The 22,374-nt window shown below is 39.8% G+C and overlaps 1 protein-coding gene and 1 pseudogene across 1 annotated transcript; both read right to left on the bottom strand.

Moving 5' to 3' along the window:
• Positions 1-667: 667 nt before the first annotated feature.
• Positions 668-815, bottom strand: LOC113597521 (uncharacterized; annotated as a pseudogene).
• An 11,469-nt stretch (positions 816-12,284) lies between these two features.
• Positions 12,285-18,439, bottom strand: LOC113597515 (uncharacterized). Its single transcript, XM_053201439.1, is given in 3 exon segments — positions 12,285-13,100; positions 13,102-16,591; positions 16,627-18,439. Coding segments are annotated over 3 exon segments (5,268 nt in total). The 5' UTR covers positions 18,137-18,439; the 3' UTR covers positions 12,285-12,832.
• Between the last annotated feature and the right edge of the window lie 3,935 nt (positions 18,440-22,374).

Below are 22,374 nucleotides of genomic sequence, written 5' to 3'. Positions count from 1 at the left end.
GAAGCAGGCTGCAGGCTCTGAGCTGTCATCACAGAGACTGACACGGGGCTCAAACCCACCAGCTGCAAGATCATGACCTGAGCCAAAGTCAGACGCTAAACCAACCGAGCCACCTAGGCGCCCCTAAATTTAATTTTTTTTAAGTAACCAATGATAAACTTTGTTTTTAATATAAAACTTTTCAAAACATAGTCTGAAATTTTGTGCATTCATAATACTGTGTGTTGTTGTTAAGGGATAGTTTGATATATCAAACTATATATATATCAAAATATATAAATATATGTAAAATATTATCTTAAAGGGTAAAGAATTAGTACTGAGAACAAGAAAATTACCCTTTTTGGATGAAAGAATGTCACAGCAGCAAACACACTTATTTATCATTTTTTTTCCTCCATTTTGTTTTTCATTGGTAGAGGAAAATTGTGGGAACTCATAATGATTGGGGATGCTAGAAAAACAACTTCATACCTTCTCTTTGGTATGATTTGGAAGCAGTCTGGTCTCTTGTTAGAAAGCCATATTTGCAAGATTTTTTTTTTTTTTTCAGACAGGCCCAAAAGGTTGTAATGATGCAGGGGACATTTTTTTTTTTTTATCCTAAATCAAGAATTCTCATTCTCAATCCTGAGAGTAAAACAAAGAGAACATAGGTTAAAAATTAGCATATTCGTCTAGGATTACTAATAATGAAATCTTACTTTAGATAGAATTTCATATTCATTTAAATTTTATTTTATATGTGTGCTGTCATTTTAAACTGATAAGAACAGATACTACACTTGATCTTAGCCAAAAGGCCGAGAAGCGATGTGCTGTCATCTTAAAAATGTGATTTTTCAGTGCAAGTTAGTGGTTAAAATTATGTATTTTAAGAAGATGTTCATCATTTGCAACAATATTAAGTTTAAAAATTATGCCATCAATTACATTCTTTCTCTATGAGAACCATGGCAATGGTAAGCATTGCTCTTTGGCCATGAGAGTGCAGTTAACACATCCAACGAATTGGTGATAATTTATCTAAATTTCCAGCAAAGTACCTTATTGGTAACTGCCTGTTGAAATCTGGTTTAATAAATACAGTACTCAAGAATTTTCCCCTCCCAAGAGCTGTAGTTAATGAGGATAAATAATTTGCAAGCCATTTTTCTTCATAGTTCTTTCTTCATATGAATCCAACTCGTGAAAATACCTCATTCATTTCAAATTACCTGGATTACTCTCCTCTACAACTGTCATTCATTTACACCATTGTACTCTAAATATCATTCAATAATCTAGGAAAAGATGAATAAAACCAGACAAAATTCTTGCCCTCTTTCTTGCCCTCTCTCTGTCTTTATATATATATATATATATACACACACACACATACATATATAAATATACACATACATACACATATACATAAACAAATGAGGGTTTATGGGGAGGGTTTTTTTTTTAGAATTTTTAATAATTAATAACAATAAAGATATGTAAAAATTATAAATTAGAATTCCTGGACAAAATGGTCAATTTTCTAGAAAAGAAATAACATAAAAACATAAGTTAAAGGTTTTCCAGAATAAAAAACATAAAACAAACCAATGAGTATAAAAACAGGTTGGGAAAAGAAAAGTTTAAAGGAATTGCCTGAAAGATAACTCAGGTCCAAATGTTTTTATAGCTAAATTTTCTTAAACCTTTAAGAAACTGGAAATTCCTGCACTTTCCAAATTTATATTACCAGAAAATAAACTCTTCAAGGACACAAAGTTCATTTTCACAACCAGCATAACAGCATAACTCTGATGTATAACTTTGGCAAAGATAACCCTTATTACAAACACACTACAGTCTAATCTTATTTATGAATATATGTGTGTGTGTGCATGTTTGTGTTTGTATACACATATATGCATACTAAACAATGAAATAATACAGGTGAGTATTATCTAATTGTGGAGCTCTAGAAGGACATTCTAAACATGACTTCTAAAGAAAATCTATATAAGAAAAATTAAATACTTGATAGATTTGATTACATACAACTTAAAAACAAATTAAATTAATATCATTAAAAGCAAAAAATGGCAAACTGAGAAAATAATTGAAAAATAAATAGCAGGAAAAGGGTTAATATTTTCAACATATGAATATAACTTGCATACCAATTAGAAAACATGAGGCATTTCAGGAGAAAACTGAACAAGGGACAGTTTTTATAAATTTGTAAAAATTATAGAAAATTTATAAATATTTTCAATTAACCTATGGAAAAATAGTTAACCTCCAAATAAATCAAAATTCAAATTAAATGATGAGATAGTTTTTTCTAGCAAACAAGGAAAAATATTTTTAATATAAAGGTAGTTCTGACAAGAATATTCTAAAAATTGGCACTCATGTACACTGGCAACGAAGTGTAAATCAGTACAGATTATCTTGAGGGAAACTTAGCAATATGTATGAAAAATCTTAAATAGCTTTACTCCTTAGTAAATCCACAGATTGAAAATTATTTTAAACAAATAATCAGAAATGTAGAAAAACATACTCTAGAGGATGTTTACTACAACATTATTCTAATATTAAATATTTGAAATCACTTAAGTATTTAAAAATTGGGAATTATTTAAATAAGCTTTGATGCATAGAAATGATATTGATGCTATTAAAAAGCATATTTTAAAATAATATTTAATGACATGGTAAATGTACATAATTTAATTTTAGGTAAAAAAAGCAGAATATAAAACAGAATTTGAATGATTTTATGGTATTTATATACACATCAATATATAGAAAATGCTAAATATATACAATTATTAAACATTTTTATTATTTTTTTTTATTTTAGAGAGAGTATTGAGCAGGGAAGAGGGGCATAAGGGTAGAGAGAGAGAGAGAATCTGAAGTAGGCTCCACCCTCAGCATGGAGCCTGACATGGGGCTGGATTCCAAGACGCTGGGATCATAACCTGAACCAAAATCAAGAGTTGGGTGCTCAACCTACTGAGCCACCCACGTGCCCATATATACAATTTTTTAACAGTGTTTATGTCTGTGGTGGGATTTTGAGTAGTGTTTATCTTTGTTATTTTTTTCTCTCAGAAAAAAAATTTCTTTTAGAAAAAAATTTGGGGGCAGTTTGTAATTGCACCAAAAAATGCATTAAGATATCTAAGAATAAACCTAACCAAAGAGGAAAAGATCTATATTCTCAAAAATAGAAAACTTATGAAAGAAATTAAAGAGTACACAAAGAAATGGAAAAACATCCCATGCTCATGAATTGGAAGAACAAACATTCTTAAATGTTTATATTACCTAAAGCAATCTACACATTTATTGCAATGCCTATCAAAATAACACCAGCAATTTTTTTTTGTAGAGCTAGAACACACAATCTTAGAATCTTCAATGGATATTTGCTACTTTTGTTATTTTAAAAATAATGATTCAGAATGTTTATATTGAATTCCTGAAATTAACTCCTCCATGGAAATCTCATTAACAAACATAATATTAATCCATTCAGAGCCTACATAAAACCAGTGAGGTACTCAAAATTCATAACTCAGTAGGAATAAAGAGAATAATACTTTAGAAATCTCAAAGCCTTCAAAGCAACAAAGGGTCAGCTCAAATAAATATTCTTTATAGTATATTGGTGAAGACCAAGTACAGGTAAGAAAAAGATAAATTGTAGAAGTATGAACATAATTATATAAATCAACATTAAGGAATTAATGCAATTTTTTAGATCCCTGTTTGAGAGATCACATTTTACTATTCCCTCCATCTTTTGTTTTTTCTTTAGCTTTTTTTTTTTACGATGCATTATATTTTTTCCTCAGATCCACTTTTCTGTGAGAATTGATTTGATCACTTAGCATTGCATTATCAGGAGTAAGCCCACTAGACCATGCATTCAAGGTAATTTCATTATACCTGTGAAGTGTAATTGAAGAATTGCGTTTTCAATGTTAGAAGATCCTAGCTTGATCAACTGAGATGTAATCCTATTTAATAGTGTCATTGATAGCATCCATTTAAAACTACAATGTCAAATTCTGGGGGGAAAGAGACCTTGAATGAAATTAGTTTCTAAAGGAACATGGAGGGTAACACGTGACTTTTTTCTCTCAGAATTGATGACAATCTTAAAATGTCAGATCTTCCTGCATTTAAATAGCATATTCATAAAAAATGAGCTATTTTTGTATATCATAAGAAACACACACACACACACACAGTCATAGAGCTTCCAGAGGACAAGTACGTACTTTATCTTTTCTTTATATTATCAGAAAAGAGCTGAAATATACCCTACAAAATGGCTTTTACAACATTGGCATAGAGAGAAAAATGGCCAAAGCGATTAGATTAAAATTCTAATAACTGTGAGATTAACATACAATTTAGTTTTCAGTATTTTATTTTTTTAACGTTTATTTATTTTTGAGACAGAGAGAGACAGAGCATGAACGGGAGAGGGTCAGAGAGAGAGGGAGACACAGAATCTGAAACAGGCTCCAGGCTCTGAGCCGTCAACACAGAGCCTGATGCAGGGCTCGAACTCACGGAGTGTGAGATCGTGAACCTGAGCCGAAGTCGGGCGCTTAACCGACTGAGCCACCCAGGTGCCCCTAGTTTTCAGTATTTTAACTTTAGCTGTTTACAATAATTTTTTTAAAATTTTTTTAACATTTATTTATTTTTGAGACAGAGAGAGACAGCATGAACGGAGGAGGGGCAGAGAGAGAGGGAGACACAGAATCTGAAACAGGCTCCAGGCTCTGCACCGTCAGCACAGAGCCCGACCGCGGGCTGGAACTCACAAACCGCGAGATCATGACCTGAGCCGAAGTCGGCTGCTTAACTGACTGAGCCACCCAGGTGCCCCTCTTTACAATAATTTTTTTAAAAAGCAAAGCTATGGGGCATAATGAAATCATTTTATTCCCATTATAGAGACTGAGTCACACGTATTTACTATAAGAACTAATTGGTACCACATTAAATTTAAAGGAATTTTGTAGGTGGCTACAATTTGGAGCATGCATTATGTTTTTCCTTCACAGAACAAGAGTGAAGTAAAAAACATGATTAGCACTGAAGTGAAATGGACAAGAAGCATATTTTAAGATGAACAAATTTATCTTTTCTCATTTGCAAATAATAAAAAGCTGTTGAAGACAAATACAGGAGACATGTCTTCTTGAATGAACACATTTTTGTGGAAAATGAAAGTGAGTGTGTGTGTGTGTGTGTGTAGAGGACAGGGAGATGGAGGAGGAGAGGAATAACATTTGAAACAGAGAGTCAGCAGGGGGCAAGAAATGGGTGGAAGGTTGAAAGATTAAATAATAAATATCCATTCAGGCTATCATTTCCTTAAATCATCTAAACAGCTGTAACTAGATAATCATCAAGTCAGCAGATCAGGAAAGGATTTGTGATTTAGTCACTGCAACATATGGTGGAAACTTCACATATTCCTTGGTTCTTACTGCATCTAATGCTACTAGGTAAAATATCTTGCAAAGGCTACCTTAGCAATTATTGTTTTATATTTCCAAAAACCAGTTGGCAAAACACCATACTAAGAGCCCACATGAATGATAATGTGAAAGTTAGTAGTTTGGAACCTAAGAAGATAAGTGGATGGATTGAAACTTTTTGAGAACAATGGAAGTGAAGTGTAAATGCCAAATTGATTTTAATATTGACCCAATTTCATCCAATGGTTTAGGTACACGCATCACTGTAGACATCTCAGGTATGTTATGAGTGCTACTTAATATTGACTCATATGTGAGACTCATTTGGTTCAGAATCTAAGAAGATGCCCAATCTCTCTCTGTCCCTTTCTCTGTCTTTTTCTCTCCCCCCACCCACACACGTTTTCTCCAACTCAATTATGTGGGAAAAGATATGCCTTCAAAATATATTATAATAGGGAGATAATGTGAGGAGAAAAATCAGAGCAAATAGAAAGTGCTACAAAGAGTTTTGGGTCAATCTCTTTATGTATCTCAATTATATCTTCTTTCCCTTCAACCTCTACTACCCCTACCCTAACCATCCAATTGGATGTGTTCTCTTATTCTTGTGATGTAGAGACCAGTAGCAGAAAGTAGGGATAGATTAGAAAATAGATGATTTGAAAAAGGGATATTTTTCACTTTGGTATAATCAGAAAGTTGAGTTCAACAACATTTTTTGTGTGCCTATTAAATTTCAAGACAGTGTTGGGAACTAAGGGTACTAATGTAAATACATATATAGGCCTTGGTATCAAGGATTTTATAATTTAGAAAGGGTAGAGAGAAAAATAGTTAATTTCATTTTAATGTGGTAATTGACAAGATGAACTGTAAACTCCATGAAGGCAGTAGTTATGCTTAATGCTGCTCACTTGTATATCCTGATTATCTAGCACATTTTCTTACACATAGTGAATTCTCAATAAATGTTAGATAAGTAAACAGAAGTGTATGACAGTCATTATGGCAACAGAGAAGAGGGCAGATCACAACAGGTGATTTAGGGTGAGGTTTTTGGAAGGGATGATGGCCGAACTGAAACTTATTAACAATTTGCCAAGTTAAAAAAAGAAGTGGGAAGGCTCTAATCAGAAAGAATAGCACAATAATAAGTAAAACATAAGAAATAGGATGTTGTATATTAAAAAAATATATAAGAAGTTTGGTAATACCAGATATACACCAACAACACCGGGGAAAGGAGGAAGATGACAGCAAAGTAGGAGGACCCTAGGCTCATCTTGTCCCATAAACACAACAAGATATCTATCAAATCATCTTAAATACCTCAGAAACCAACCTGAGGACTTACAGAACAAACTCCACAACTAAAAGGAGAGAAGAGGCTGCACTGAGGAAGGTAGGAAGTACAGATACATGGTTTAGGGAGGAAATGGATTGTGGGTGCTACAGAAAGGAGGGAGCTATAGTGACAGAGAAGGGAAGAGGGAGGAGCACACAGGGCAATGCACAAGTAGAACATTTCCCTAAAACCATGCAAATTGAAAATGAGAGGGGCTGAATTTTGGTAAGTTGTCAACAAGTGGGGCTTAAAGCCTGGAGTTTTAAAGGTCAGCAGTGTTGGCTGAGATAAATCGTGGAGGGCACCATCTTGCTCCTGGAAAGAAAGCAGGCAAACAACTGTGAGGGAACACCACATGGAAACAGTGATATGAACAATACATGAGGAACAGACGGGGAGATTGTTTACTCTTCTCTGAGCATATCCTGGAGAGGCAGCATTCATGGAGACACCTCTCTGGGGGAAAAAGGAGCTGTCTAGCACCATTTCAGCATACATACAGAATAACCTGTAGGAAGCAGTGCAGTATGGACACTGGCTGCCTAACTTGCCTATGTCCCCTGCTCTTTTTTTTTAATTTTATTTTAATTTTATTTTTTATATTAAATATAATTTATTGTCAAATTGGTTTCCATATAACACCCAGTGCTCATCCCAAAAGTTGCCCTCAATACCCATCACCCACCCTCCCCTCCCTCCCACCCCCCATCAACCCTCAGTTTGTTCTCAGTATTTAAGAGTCCCTTATGGTTTACCTCCCTCCCTGTCTGTAACTTTCCCCCCTTCCCCTCCCTCATGGTTCTTTGTTAAGTTTCTCAGGATCCACATATGAGTGAAAACATATGGTATCTGTCTTTTTTTGACTGATTTATTTTACTTAGCTTAATACTCTCCAGTTCCATCCATGTTGCTACAAATGGCAAGATTTCATTCTTTATCGCTGCCAAGTAGTATTCCATTGTATATATAAACCACTGCTTTTCTTAGTCAAGCTTGCTTTATACCTAGCACTGAAACCCACCCCCCACCATCCACCCTCAGAAGACCAGCAGAAACCTTTCCCACACCAAGCACTGTTCCCTGCTCCCTCCAGGCACATCTGCACTAGGGCAAGTTGACCTGAGAATCAGAGCAGCAGGCTCCTCCAAAAAGACCAACACAAATTATTTCCATGAGCTTGGTCTACTGATCATAGTGTGATGCAATATTTCAGGTTTAGGGGAAACTATAACTAGCTTCGTTTGAGATTTTTGTTAGTTCACTTGTTTGTAAATTTTTGTTGTTGCTTCTGTTTTTGTTTTTGTTGTTGATGTTTTTCTTTTGTTTCTTGGATAAAGAAAAAGCAAATATTTTTATTTTTTAAGATTTTATTATTATTTTTATACTTTATTTTTTAATTGTGTTATTGTTTTTTTCCTATGTCCTTTTTTATTTTCTCTTTTTTCTATCATGATTCTCTTAACAAGCACCAAAACACACCTAGCATCTAGCATCCTTTATTTGATTATTTAAATTTAAAAAATTTATTTAATTCTATCATTGTTGTTTTTTTCTCATACAATGACAAGACAGATGAATTCACCTCAAAAAAGAACAGGAAGAAATGATGGCCCAGGATTTAATAAGTGCAGATATAAGATGTTTGAACTAGAATTTAAAACAATGATTATAAGGTACAAGCTGAGCTTGAAAAAAGCATGTAAGACACCAGAGAATCACTTTATGCAGAGATAAAAGAACTAAAATATAGTCAGACCAAATTAAAAATGTAATAACCTAGATGCAATCCTAAAAGGAGGCCATAAAAACATGAAACGGATAAGGCAGAGGAGCAAATTAGCAATATACAAGATAAAATTATGAAAATAATAAAGGTGAAAAGAAAAGGTAACCAAAGATCAGGGATCACAAAGGCAGACATAAGGACCTCAGTGATGTATTAAAATGTAATAACACTCATATCATAGGAGACCCAGAAGAAGAAAGAAAAAAGGGTGTAGAAGGTTTATGTGAGCAAATTATAGTTAAAAACTTCCATAATCTCGAAAAGGACACAGAAATAAAAATCCAAAAAGTACAGAGAACTCCCATTAAATTCAACAAAATATGGTCATTGCGAAGACATATCACAGTCAAAATCACAAAATACATAGACTAGAAAAGAATCCTAAAAATAGTAAGGGAAAAAAGTCCTTAACATACAAAGGAAGACAGATCAGGGTCAAAGCAGATCTGTCTACAGAAACTTGAAAAATGAGAAAGGAGTGACAGAATACATTCAATGTGCTGAATGGAAAAAAAAAAACAAAAAAACATGCATCCAAGAATACTCTATCCAGCAAGACTGTCACTCAGATTAGAGGAGAGATAAAGAGTTTTCAATACAAATAAAAACTAAAGGAGTTTGTGAACACTAGGCCAGCCCTTCAAGAAATGTTAAGGGGGACTCTTTGGGAAAAAAACAAACAAACAAACAAACAAAGGAACAAAGACTAGAAAGAACCCGAGAGCATCACCAGAAACACCAACTCTAACAGGTAACAAAATGGCACTAAATTCATGCCTTTCAATAATAACACTCAATGTATGGAATAAATGCTCCAATCAAAAGACATAAAGTATAAGAATGGATTAAAAAAAAAAGATCCATCTATATACTACCTACAAGAGACTCATTTTAGTCCTAAAGACACCTGCAGATAGAATCTGAGGGGATGGAGAACCATCTATCATGCTTATGGATGTCCAAAGAAAGCCAGAGTAGCCATACATATTTTAAACCAGACTGTAAAAAGCAATAAAGAAGGGCATTATATCATAATTAAGGGGTTTATCCACCAAGAAGATCTAACAATTGCAAATATTTATGCTCCCGACTTGAAAGCATGCAAATATATAAATCAGTTAATAACAAATATAATGAAACTCATTGATAATAATGCAATAATTGTAGGATACTTAAACACCCCACTTACAACAATGGATAGGTCACCTAAGCAGAAAATCAAAAGGTAATGTCTTTGAAAGACACACTGGATCAGATGGACTTAACAGATATGTTCAGAACATTTCATTTTAAAAAAGCAGGATACATATTCTTTTTGAATGCACATGGAACATTCTCCAGAATAGATCACATACTGGGTCACAAATCAGGCTTCAACAAGTACAAAAAGATCAAGATAATACAATGCATATTTTCAGACCACAATGCTATGAAACTTGAAGTCAACCACAAGAAAACATTTGGGAAGTCCTCCATTACATGGAAGTTAAAGTATTTCCTAGTAATGAATGAATGGGTTACCCAGGAAATTGAAGAGGAAATTTTTAAAAATCATGGAAGAAAATGAAAATGAAAACATAAGGGTGTCCTAAGAGGAAAGTATATTGCAATTCAGGTCTATCTCAAGAAGCAATAAAGGTCTATATACACAACATTTACACCTGAAGGAGGTAGACTTAAAGGAACAGCAAATAAAGCCTGAATCAAGCAGAAGAAGGGAAATAATAAAGATTAGAGCAGAAATAAATGATATAGAAACAAACAAACAAACAAAACACAGTAGAACAGATTAACAAAACTAGGAGCTGATTCTTGGAAAGAATTAATAAAATGTATAAACCCCTAGCCAAACTTATCAAAAAGAGAAGAGAAAGGATCCACATAGATAAAACACGAGTGAAAGAGGAGAGATCACAACCAACACCATAGGGAAAAAAAAAACAATTATAAGAGAATACTATAAAAAATTATATGCCAAGAAATTGGGCAATCTGGAAGAAAGGAACAAATTCCTAGAAACTCAGAAACTAACAATACTGAAACAGGAAGAGAAAAATTTGAACAGATCCATAACCAGCAAAGAAATTGAATAAGTAATAAAAAAATCTCCCAAAAAGAGTCCTGGACCAGATGGCTTCCCAGGGGAATTCTACCAGACATTTAAAGAAGAGTTAATACATATTCTTCTCAAACTGATCCAAAAAATAAAAATAAAAATGGAAGAAAAACTTCCAAACTCATTCTATGAAGTCAGCATTACCTTGATTCCAAAACCAAAGACCCGACTATAAAGGAGAATTACAGGCCAATATCCGTGATGAACATGGATGCAAAAATTCTCAACAAGATACTAGCAAATGAAATTCAACAGTAAATTAAAAGAAACATTCATCACTGTCTTAGACTGGGTCTAGAGTTCTTTCTTGTCTAGCAAGAAAGAGGAACTCAGGATTAAAATGCAAGAGATGGCTAATGTCCAGGAGAAGACAAGAGCCCCGATTAATGGTCCTTTCCCCATTTTTATTAGGATCAGAAAGCTTACAAACATGGTGATGAACATGCACAAAGAGACGATGAAAGTGTGAACATTAACTCATGGACATGAGGGAAAGGAGATTTTGAAAATATGCTGGATTAGGAGTTTGGGTTAATACAAAACATAATCCTGGTGCTGGGCAGATGGTTGTTAATAGCAGATGTGAAGCACTGTGTCTGTTTATTTTAGCTAGCCTAGGGGATAAGACAAACCTCAGGGTCAACAAGGCACCATTCTTTTGTTAATTAGCTCTGCTCTGGGCAACTTTGCCTGGCAGCAGTCTATAGCCCTATTCACCTATTTACCTAATCTTGTTTACCCAAACTTGGGTGTGAGCATCCTATTGCTTTCTAATTCTTTATGCTTTGTTAATCCATCAATGCAGGCTCAGGAAATTCCTAAACTTATTCCCCACACATCACAATCAAGTGGGATTTATTCCTGGGCTGCAGGGGTGCTTCAATATTCACAAATCAATCAACATGATACACCACATTAATAAAAGAAAGGAAAAGAACCATATGATCCTGTCAATAGATTTAGAAAAAGCATTCGACAAATACAGCATCCATTCTTGATAAAAACCCTCAACAAAGTAGGGATAGATGGAACACACCTCAACATCATAAAGGCCATATACAAAAACCCACAGCTAATATCCTCAGTGAGGAGGAACTGAGAGTCTTTCTGCTATGGTCAGGAACCAATCAAGGATGTCTATTCTCATCAGTACTATTTAACACGCTACTGGAAGTCTTAGCCTCAGCCATCAGACAACAAAAATAAATAAAAGGCATCCAAATTAGCAAAGAAGTAGTCAAGCTTTCACTACTTGCACATGTCATGATACTCTATGTAGAAAGCCCAAAAGCCTCTACCACAAAATTGCTACAACTAACACATGAGTTCAGCAAAGTCACAGGATATAAAATCAGTGTGCAGAAATCTGTTGCATTTCTATACAGCTATAATGAAGCCACAGAAAGTGAATTAAAGGAATTGATCCCATTTGCAATTGCACCAAAATAGTAGGATATCTAGGAATAAACCTAACCTAAGAGGTAAAAGATCTGTTATGCCCAGAATTCGTGATCCCCAAAGACCACTAGGGAGCCGAGTCCGATGCAAAAGCAGAGCCTTTATTCGAGCTAGCTCGAGCTCAATCCCCTACCTGCACCGACGCAGCGGTGAGATACCAGGGAGAGAGAGTGAGTTTCAAAAGGACAAAGGTTTTATTGGGGCCTGGGGGCAGTTGGTGAGGTAATGGCTATGGCCTCAGCTGATTGGCTGGGGAAGGGTCCTGGGGAAGGGTCCGAGTCCTGTTAGGCAGGTGAGGGGGGGTTTACTCAAGGGGAGGAGGTGTGGTCAAGGTGAAGGACACAGAACAAGATGGAGTCAGCCGGCGTAGGCCAGCCCTTTCATTCCCCCCTTGTCATGTAGCTTAGGGACCCAATCATGGGACCGGCTGCATTTATGGTGACAAGGGGAACAGAGTTTGGAGGTTTACACAAAGTTCTGGGAAGCAAGTGTCCCTGGGGTGGCTCTGGGAGGTCTGATTAAGTATTGTCCCCGAGCTGGTGTCTATGATCTGCCAGGTGATGTTTGGGGGGCGTGGGGACTCCCGGCAGCATGAGCAATGGCAAACAGAGTTAACAGAGTTACCAATATTAGGCAGGTCGAATGCGCTGTAGCTTGAGTTTGAGCCGGTTGTGTTGGTCCCGACTGATGGCCCATCGCGAGATGACGTCCTTCCGGATCGAGGAGGGGTCCGCTGGCCTAACGTCGGTGTGATGGACCCAGGTGGTGATGCCGTCTACCTTGAGAGCGGTGGGGGTTGTCAACACCACGATGTAGGGTCCCTTCCAGCGCAGCTCAAGAGTCTCTCGGTGGTGCCTCTTGACGTAGACCCAGTCTCCCGGCCTGTACTGATGAGGGTGTCAGGATCGGGCCAGCCTCGTAGATGGCACGGAGGCGCAGCCAAATGTCCTCGTGCGCCCTCTGGAGCCCGCTCAAGGAAAGAAAAAGTTCTTGATCTTTAAACTCAGCAATAAGTTCAGCTCCAAGGCTGGGAATAACAGGGGGTGGCCTGCCAAACATGATCTCGTAGGGAGTAAAACCCAGAGTGTAAGGAGTGTTTCTAACCCGGTAAAGGGCGTACGGTAGGAGAGTCACCCAGTCCCCGCCAGTCTCCATGGTTAATTTGGTAAGGGTCTCTTTTAGGGTTCTATTCATTCTTTCTACCTGTCCTGAGCTCTGGGGCCTATAAGCACAATGTAATTTCCAGTTTGCCCCCACCGCCTTGGCTACTGCCTGTGTTACCTGCGAGATAAAAGCTGGTCCATTGTCTGATCCTACCATGGCAGGAAAACCATACCTGGGTAAGATGCCTTCTAGTAGTTTCTTAGCCACCGTCTGAGCCGTTTCATGCTTGGTTGGGTATGCCTCCACCCAGCCAGAGACGGTGTCTGTAAATACTAAAAGATATTTAAAACCATACTTTCCTGGTTTGACTTCAGTGAAGTTGACTTCCCATTGGGCTCCCGGTCTGGTGCCTCTGAGCCTGGTTCCTTTTTTATTTGATGTGGCTCTTGCGTTGGTGAGTTGGCAGGTCTTGCAGGCAGATACAACTTGCTCTATTTTGGTGTCCTGTTGGTGAATCTTGATTCCGGCATGTCGGATTAAGTCTTTTAATTTTCGGGCCCCCATGTGAGTAGACCAATTCATGTGCTCTAATATTGAGACTCCGAGCCGGTCTGGCAACACGAGCTCCTTGTTAGGTGTATACCACCATCCCTTTATCTCCTGGGCCATAGGGAGTTTCTTGATCCACTGTAACTCCTCCTGGGAGTATTTGGGCTGGTCTGGTAAAACTGGGTCTCCTGGGTCCGGTAGTTGTATGGTCATGGTGGGGACTGGAGTAAGGGCTACTCCCTTGGCTGCCTGGTCAGCCTTTCGATTACCTCTAGCTACTGGGTTATCAGCTTTTTGGTGCCCTTGGCAGTGGATAATGGCTAGCTTGGCAGGAAGCCATAAGGCCGTAAGCAGGTTAAGTATCTCCTGCTTATTTTTTATAGTCTGTCCTTCTGCCGTCAGTAACCCCCTCTCCTGATAAATTGCCCCATGAATATGAGCTGTGGCAAATGCATAATGGCTGTCTGTGTAGATGTTAAGCCGTTTTCCAGCTCCCAGCATCAGCGCCTTGGTGAGGGCTATGAGCTCTGCTCGCTGGGCTGATGTTCCAGAGGGTAGAGCCTCCGCCCATACGGTGTCCGTTTCGGTGACCACCGCTGCACCCACATACCTGTGTCCGTCTCGCACAAAGCTGCTGCCATCCGTGAACCAAGTAGCCTCGGCATCGGGGAGGGGCTGATCGGTCAGGTCCATCCGGAATCCATGTACTTGCTCCAGGATTCCCGCACAGTCATGTAGTGGAGCACCTAGGTCAGGGTCGGGCAGCAGGGTTGCAAGATTGAGGGCTGCACTGGGGTGGGACCGCACTCGTGGAGGGTTGAGTAGGAGGCTCTGGTAATGAGTCATACGTGTATTGCTTATCCATCTATCCGGAGGCTGTTTCAGGACCCCTTCAATGGCGTGTGGGGTCGTGATCCAGATCTCTTGTCCTAGGGTCAGTTTGTCTGCATCCTTGACTAGGAGTGCTGTCGCTGCAATAATTCTTAGGCATGGCAGCCAGCCGGCAGCCACTGGGTCTAGTTTCTTAGACAGGTAAGCCACTGGGAGGTTCCAGGGGCCTAAGGCTTGAGTTAGAACCCCTTTTGCTATTCCCTTATGTTCGTCTACAAAGAGGTGGAAGGGCTTCGTAATGTCTGGTAGGCCCAGGGCTGGGGCACTTAGGAGAGCCTTTTTTAACTGATTAAAGTCAGTTTCTTCTTTTTCAGCCCATTTAAATGTTTTCCCCTCTTTGGTAGCTTCATATAGGGGCCTGGCGATCTCAGCAAAACCTGGAACCCAGAGGCGGCAGTAGCCGGCTGATCCTAGGAATTCCCTCACTTCTCTTCGGGAGGTGGGAGTAGGGATCTTTAGGACAGTTTCTTTTCTGGCTTCTGATAACCGCTGCTGTCCACCCTCCAGGATATATCCCAGGTAACTTACCCTCTCCCTGCATATCTGAGCCTTCTTCGCGGATGCCCGGTACCCTAAGGCCCCCAGGGTAGCCAGCAGGTCCTGGGTCCCTCGCTCACAGTCTTTGGCCGTGTCGACAGCAATCAGGATGTCATCTACGTACTGTAGAAGGGTGAGGCCAGGGTGCTCCCTTCTGTACTCACCCAGGTCCTCGTGTAGTGCCTCGTCGAAGATGGTGGATGAATTTTTGAATCCCTGAGGTAGCCGTGTCCAGGTGAGTTGCCCACTGTAGCCCTCCTCCGGATCATGAGACTCGAAGGTGAACAAGGGTTGGCTCTGGGGTGCCAGCGGCCGACTGAAGAAGGCGTCCTTTAAATCTAGTACAGTATAACAGACCTTAGAGGGCGCTAAGGAGCTCAAGAGAGTATGTGGGTTGGGAACAGTTGGGTGTATGTCCGCGACCCTCTTATTTACTTCCCGCAGGTTTTGTACTGGTCGGTAGCCATTTGTGTGAGGCTTTTTGACCGGCAGTAAGGGGGTGTTCCAGGCAGACTGGCAAGGAACTAGTACCCCTAGGCTTCGTAGTCTCCGGATGTGTGGCTGGATCCCCTTCCAGGCCTCCTGAGACATGGGGTATTGTTTGATCCTTACCGGACTCTCTCCTGGCTTGAGATCTACCAGGACTGGGGTCCTGTGAGCGGCTAGTCCCATCCCCCCCGTCTCTGCCCAAACCGAGGGGAATTCTTGTAGCCATCTGTCTATATTATTCTCTCTCGGGAGCGCCTCCTTGTGGAGGAGGTATTCATCCTCCAGTTTCATGGTCAGGACCTGGATGGGGTGGCCCTTGCCATCGGTGACCTGAGGCCCCCCTTGTCTGAAAGTTATCTGAGCTCCAATCTTGGTCAGTAAGTCCCGTCCTAACAGTGGGTAAGGGCATTCTGGTATTACCATAAAAGAGTGGGATACCCGGCCCGTTCCCAAATCTACTGTTCTTCGGGTAGTCCATGAATACTGGCTCATACCAGTTGCCCCTTGTACCCAGGACTTCTTGCTAGCTAGTTTTCCTTGTGGGGTGCGGAGGACCGAATGTTGTGCTCCGGTGTCGACAAGGAAGTCAATAGGGGTCCCCTCCACTTTAAGAGTTACCCTGGGTTCGGGGAGAGGGTCCGAACCCCGACTTCCCTAATCACTTAGTTCATCCAGCTCTAGGACTTTTACTCGATCAGTCTTGCTTCCCTTCCCGCCAGCTCTTTTTGGACAATCTCGGGCCCAATGCCCTATCTCCTTGCAGTATGCGCACTGATCCTTCTGCAGCCTCTGCTTCCCCCCCTTGGTGGTTCTTTTACCTTTTCTTGTGTCGTCTGCCAGCTGCCAGAGACGCGGTCTCGTTCCTCGGGGAAGTCAGCAGTGGTAGCTAGTAGTATTCTGGCCAGGTCTCGAGTCTGCTTACTGCTGGCAGCCGCCATGGCGCGAGGCTGCTTGTCCTCAGGAGGCTCCCGGTTATTATATACCTTTTCGGCTACCACCAGTAAGTCCTGCAGACTTTTTTCTCCTAGTCTATCTATTTTCTGTAATTTTCTCCTAATGTCTATGGCTGATTGGTTTACAAAGGCCATGATAACAGCTGCCTTGCTTTCCAGAGCCTCTGGATCCATGGGGGTATAGGTACGGAATGCCTCCATGATCCGTTCTAAAAAGGCAGCCCGAGATTCATCTTTTCCCTGTTGTACATTTCCTACCTTGGCCAAATTGGTTGGCTTTCTAGTAGCCATTCGGAGACCCCCCATTAGAGTCTGGCAGTAGACCCGGAGCCTCTCCTTACCTTCTGCCATGTTGAAATCCCACTGGGGCTGAGTTAAGGGGAAGGAGGCATCTATCTGAGCCTGGTTGGTGGTGGGATTCCCGTCTGCGCCCGGAACTAGTTTTCGGGCCCCATTGAGGATTCTTTCTCTTTCTTCAGTCGTGAACAGGACCTGCAAAAGCTGTTGGCAATCATCCCACGTGGGCTGATGGGTAAAAAGAACAGAGTCTAATAAATCAATAAGCCCTGCCAGTTTCTCGGAAAACTTAGGATTCTGAGCTTTCCAATTGTAGAGGTCACTAGTGGCGAAAGGCCAATAGTGATGGGGCTGATTCCCCTCCGCATCTGGGGGTCCGGTGGCTCGCAGGGGCAGAATAGTGGAGTCGGCGGCGGAGGCAGATTGCTCCCTCTGAGCCCTTTGTCTGGTAAAGGGCGGGCTTCCTACTGGAGCGTTTCCGCCTCCAGCTCTCGGAACAGCGTCTGCCTCCCCCGGAGGGGGAGGATGGTGTTCTTCCGGCATCCTAGAGGGGTTATACGGGGGAGGAAAAATTAATTCTTCTTCAGTACCCCCCTGTAGGACAGGGTAGAGGGGTGCTGAAGGCTGGGTAAGACTTTTCCTCTTCTCTGTCTCCTGCAAAGCAAGAATTGGTTTTGGCTCCAGAGGGAGTGGGGCTAGGAAGGGCTTAAGCCAAGAGGGTGGGTCTTCTACAAGGTCCTGCCAAGTGATAATGTAAGGGAGCTGATCAAGATGGCCCGTCTTAGGCTGAGAGATGATACTCCTGACTCGGTGGATGGTAGGGAGGTCGAAGGTCCCCTCTGGTGGCCATCCGACATTGAAAGCTGGCCACTCGCTAGAACAAAAAAACTGCAACCGACCCTTTTGGACTTCCACACTGAGGTTGTTAGCTCTTCCCCTCACATCCTTAAAGTGATCAATCATAATACTTAGAGGAGTAGTCTGAGTCTGTCCCATAACGTCCGTCCAGTAAGTCCACAGAACAAAACAGAGAAACACAAAAACAGACAAACAGAGGGCCCCTAGAAAGTCTTCCAACTCTATGGAAGCAAAACTGAGAGCTAGCTTAGACATTTGAGGGGATTCCACATCCCTCCAAAACCGATGAGGGGATTCCACATCCCTACAAAGACGACGGCCTCACGCCGACCAGCGGGAGTGACCCGCCTGGTCTCAGACCTTTGAGGGGATTCCATGTCCCTCCAGAAAGGAGGATCAGAACGCCTTCCGAAACTCCCGGCCCGTGGTCCTCCAGTGCGTCCACTTAGACCACGTCGGGCACTACCAGAATTCCAGAAATGAGCTCACACAGAAAAGACAGAACAGACACTAACCGTAGCCAGTTAGGCTCTCCGGGTCGGGGGTCCCTCGGGGGTCTTGGGGATCCTGGACGAGCCCCCAAATGTTATGCCCAGAATTCGTGATCCCCAAAGACCACTAGGGAGCCGAGTCCAATGCAAAAGCAAAGAGCCTTTATTCGAGCTAGCTCGAGCTCAATCCCCTACCTGCACCGACGCAGCGGTGAGATACCAGGGAGAGAGAGTGAGTTTCAAAAGGACAAAGGTTTTATTGGGGCCTGGGGGCAGTTGGTGAGGTAATGGCTATGGCCTCAGCTGATTGGCTGGGGAAGGGTCCTGGGGAAGGGTCCGAGTCCTGTTAGGCAGGTGAGGGGGGGTTTACTCAAGGGGAGGAGGTGTGGTCAAGGTGAAGGACACAGAACAAGATGGAGTCGGCCGGCGTAGGCCCGCCCTTTCAGATCTATTCTCTGAAAACTAGAAAACTTATGAAATAAAATGAAGAGGACACAAAGAAATGGAAAAAAAAAACATTGCATGTGCATGGATTGGAAGAACAAACATTGTTAAATGTTTATATTACCCAAAGCAATCTACACATTTATTGCATTTCCTATCAAAATATCACCAGCATTTTTCATAGAGCTAGAACATACAATCTAAAATTTGTGTGGAGTCACATAAGACCCTGAATATTCAAAGCAATCCTGAAAAAGAAAAACAAAACTGGAGGATTCAGGATTTCAAGCTATATTACAAAACTGTAGTCATCAAGACAGTATAGTACTGGCAAAAAAACCAGACCCATAGATCAAAAGAACAGAATAGAAAACTCAGAAATGGACCCACAGCTATATGGCCAATTAATCTTCAACAAAGCAGTAAAGAATATCCAATGGAAGAAAGATAGCCTATTCGACAAATGGTATTGGGAAAACTTGACAGCAACATGCATAAGAATGAACCTGGACCACTTTCTTACACCATACATAAAAATAAATTCAAAATGGATGAGAAACCTAAATGTGAGACAAGAAACCATCAAAATACTATAGGAGAACACAGGCAGCAACCTCTTTGACCTTGGCTGGAGCAACTTCTTATTAGACACTTTGCCAAAAGAAAGGGAAACAAAAGCAAACTTGAACTGTTGGGACTTCATCAATATTAAAAATAACAAACAAACAAACAAAAGATTCTGCACAGTGAAGGAAACAATCAAGAAAACTAAAAGGCAACTGACAGAATGGGAGAAGATACTTGCAAATGACATATCTGATAAAGGGTTAGTTGTTGCAGGGAGTATGGATGGAGTCGCAAAAGATGAGTCCACAAACAAAGTGCAGTTAAGTGAAGGTCCTCATACTCAAGTCGGAATGAGGCCCCCAGAATGAAGCTTCTTTTGATTAGGATAATTGCTAAAGAATACGTGCATAAAGTCAGCTAAGCAAGTGTGTTAATCAATCTAATGGTTTAGCTTTTCAAGGTTGAATTTCCAGTTAATTGGTTTCTATAACACTAGGAAGGATCAAATGTGAAGGAGGATCCAGCCCTGGACAATGTTAATGGCTCTAAGCTTTCCTTACGAGCAGCAGCCGCGTTCAGCTGTGTAAACGTGTCCTAAGGCCTTGCACCTTCTCCAGCCCTTCCCTTTTGAAATCTTTTCTTTTGATGCTTCTCTCCTGCCTCTCCCACAGTCTCCCAAAATCTATAAAGAACTTAAAAACTATAAAGAATTATAAAGAACTCAACACCCATAAAAATGAATAATCCAATGAAGAAATGGGAAGAAGACATGAATAAACACTTTTCCAAAGAAGACATCCAGATGGCTAGCAGACACATGAAAAGATGCTCATCACTCATCATCAGGGAAACACAAATCAAAACCACAATGGTACACCACCTTACACCTGTCATAATGGCTAAAATTAACAACACAAGAAACAACAGGTGTTGGTGAGGATGCTGAGAATGGGAACACTCTTGCATTCTTGGTGGGAATGCAAACTGGTGCAGCCTCTCTGGAGAACAGTATAGAGGTTCCTCAAAAAACTAAAAATACAACTACCCCATGATCCAGCAATCACACTATTAGGTATATACCCAAAGGATAAAAAAAATACAGATTTGAAGGGGTATATGCACCCTTATGTTTATAGCAGCATTAACAACAATAGCCCAGCTATGGAGATAACCCAAATGTCCATTGACTGATGAATGAATAAAATAAAGGTGGTGTGTGTGTGTGTGTGTGTGTGTGTGTGTGTGTATGTATATATACACATACATACATATACATATATAATGAAATATTACTCAGCCATCAAAAAAGAATGAAATCTTGCCATTTGCAATGATGTGGATAGAACTACAATGTATTATGCTAAGTGAAATAAGTCCATCAGAGAAAGACAAATATCATATGATTTCACTCATATGTGGAATTTAAAAAACAAAACATATGAACATTTGGGAAGTGGGGGGAAGAGAAGAGAGTAAGACAAACCAGAAGTGACTCTTAATGATAGAGAACAAACTGGGTTGATGGAGAGAAGTGGGTGGGAGATGGGCTAGATGGGTGATAGGTGGTAAGGAGGGCACTTGTGATGAGCACTGTGTGTTATGTGTAAGTGATGAATCACTGAATTCTACTCCTGAAACCAATATTTTGCATTTTATGTTAACTAACTGAAATTTAAATAAAATAAATTAATTAATGAATTAAAACAGAAAAAAAAATTACTCAGCCCTCAAAAGAGTGAAATCTTGACCTTTGCAATGACATGGATGGAGCTAGGAAATATTATGTTAAGCAAAGTAAGTCAGAGAAAGACAAATACCATATGATTACAGTCATGCGTGGAATTTAGGAAAAAAGACAACACAACAAATAGACAAAAAACAGAGAGAGAGAGCCAGACCAAGAAATAGACCCTTAAGTATAGAGAACAGACTGATGACTACCAGAAAGGAGGCAGGTGAGAGGATAGGTGTAACAAGTGATAGGGATTAAGTAGTGTACTTGTTTCTTGAGTAGTGGGTGTTGTATGGAAGTATTGAATCACTGTATTGTATACATGAAACTAATATTACACTGTATGTTAACTAACTGTAATTTAAATAAAAACTTAAAAGAAGTTTTGTAATACTAGAGTACCATATATTTATATAATCTTTTAATATGTTAATTTTGGAATTTCAATTTAGGAAAAAAGGAAAACATATCAATATACTCTACATATATTCTTGGTTGGTAACTATACCCTTGTATATTTTAAAGTGTAAATTTTAGAAGTTATATACTTTAAAATGTGAATTTTAGTAGAAATGATAAATCTTCAAAATTATGTTAACAAACTGTATTCATATAAAGTGCACTGTTATAAATCAATCAGTAGAGTGCTATGAACAGAGGAGTTGTTCTGGAACTAAAGGTGAATTTACTTTTAGCACAAACTTGTTTTCCATTTCTGATGATCTTTTTTAAAAATGTTTTTAATTTGAGTATAGTTGGCACACAGTGTTTCATTAGTTACATGTAGAAAACGTAGTGATTTGGCAAGTTTATAAGTTATGCAGTCTCTAATAGTCTTAATAGTGATATCAGTAGTTAGATAAGGGAAAATACGCTTTCATAGAGCCAGATGGGCCCAAACATAACCCAGAGTTTGGCCACAGAGCCATAAATTTTAGTATTATTTGTGCAATTATATTCTCCTATCCAAAATTTGAAGAATATTATGTCTAAGTAGTGGGTATAGTTTGCTTTCAGCTCAATCAGTTCCTCTTTGAAAGAGCTTCACTAATGTGTCAGACGTCTGATAATTCAGATACTTCCTGAGATAAAAATTCTGAAGACAGCTGCAGAATTAACATGAATTATTTATTTTATAAATACCCAGATAGCAATGATCATTTTAGAAAAACAAGAAAATATAGATAAGTGGGAAAAATTACAATTATTTCAAATCCCATTTTTCAGAGTTAACCGTTGCTAACGTACTGATATATATC

The sequence above is a fragment of the Acinonyx jubatus genome, chromosome X (assembly GCF_027475565.1).
Source record: "Acinonyx jubatus isolate Ajub_Pintada_27869175 chromosome X, VMU_Ajub_asm_v1.0, whole genome shotgun sequence".
NCBI classification, from domain to species: Eukaryota; Metazoa; Chordata; class Mammalia; order Carnivora; family Felidae; genus Acinonyx; species Acinonyx jubatus.
The sequence above is the reverse complement of the archived record's forward strand: the minus strand, read 5'-3'. Positions and strand labels throughout refer to the sequence as shown.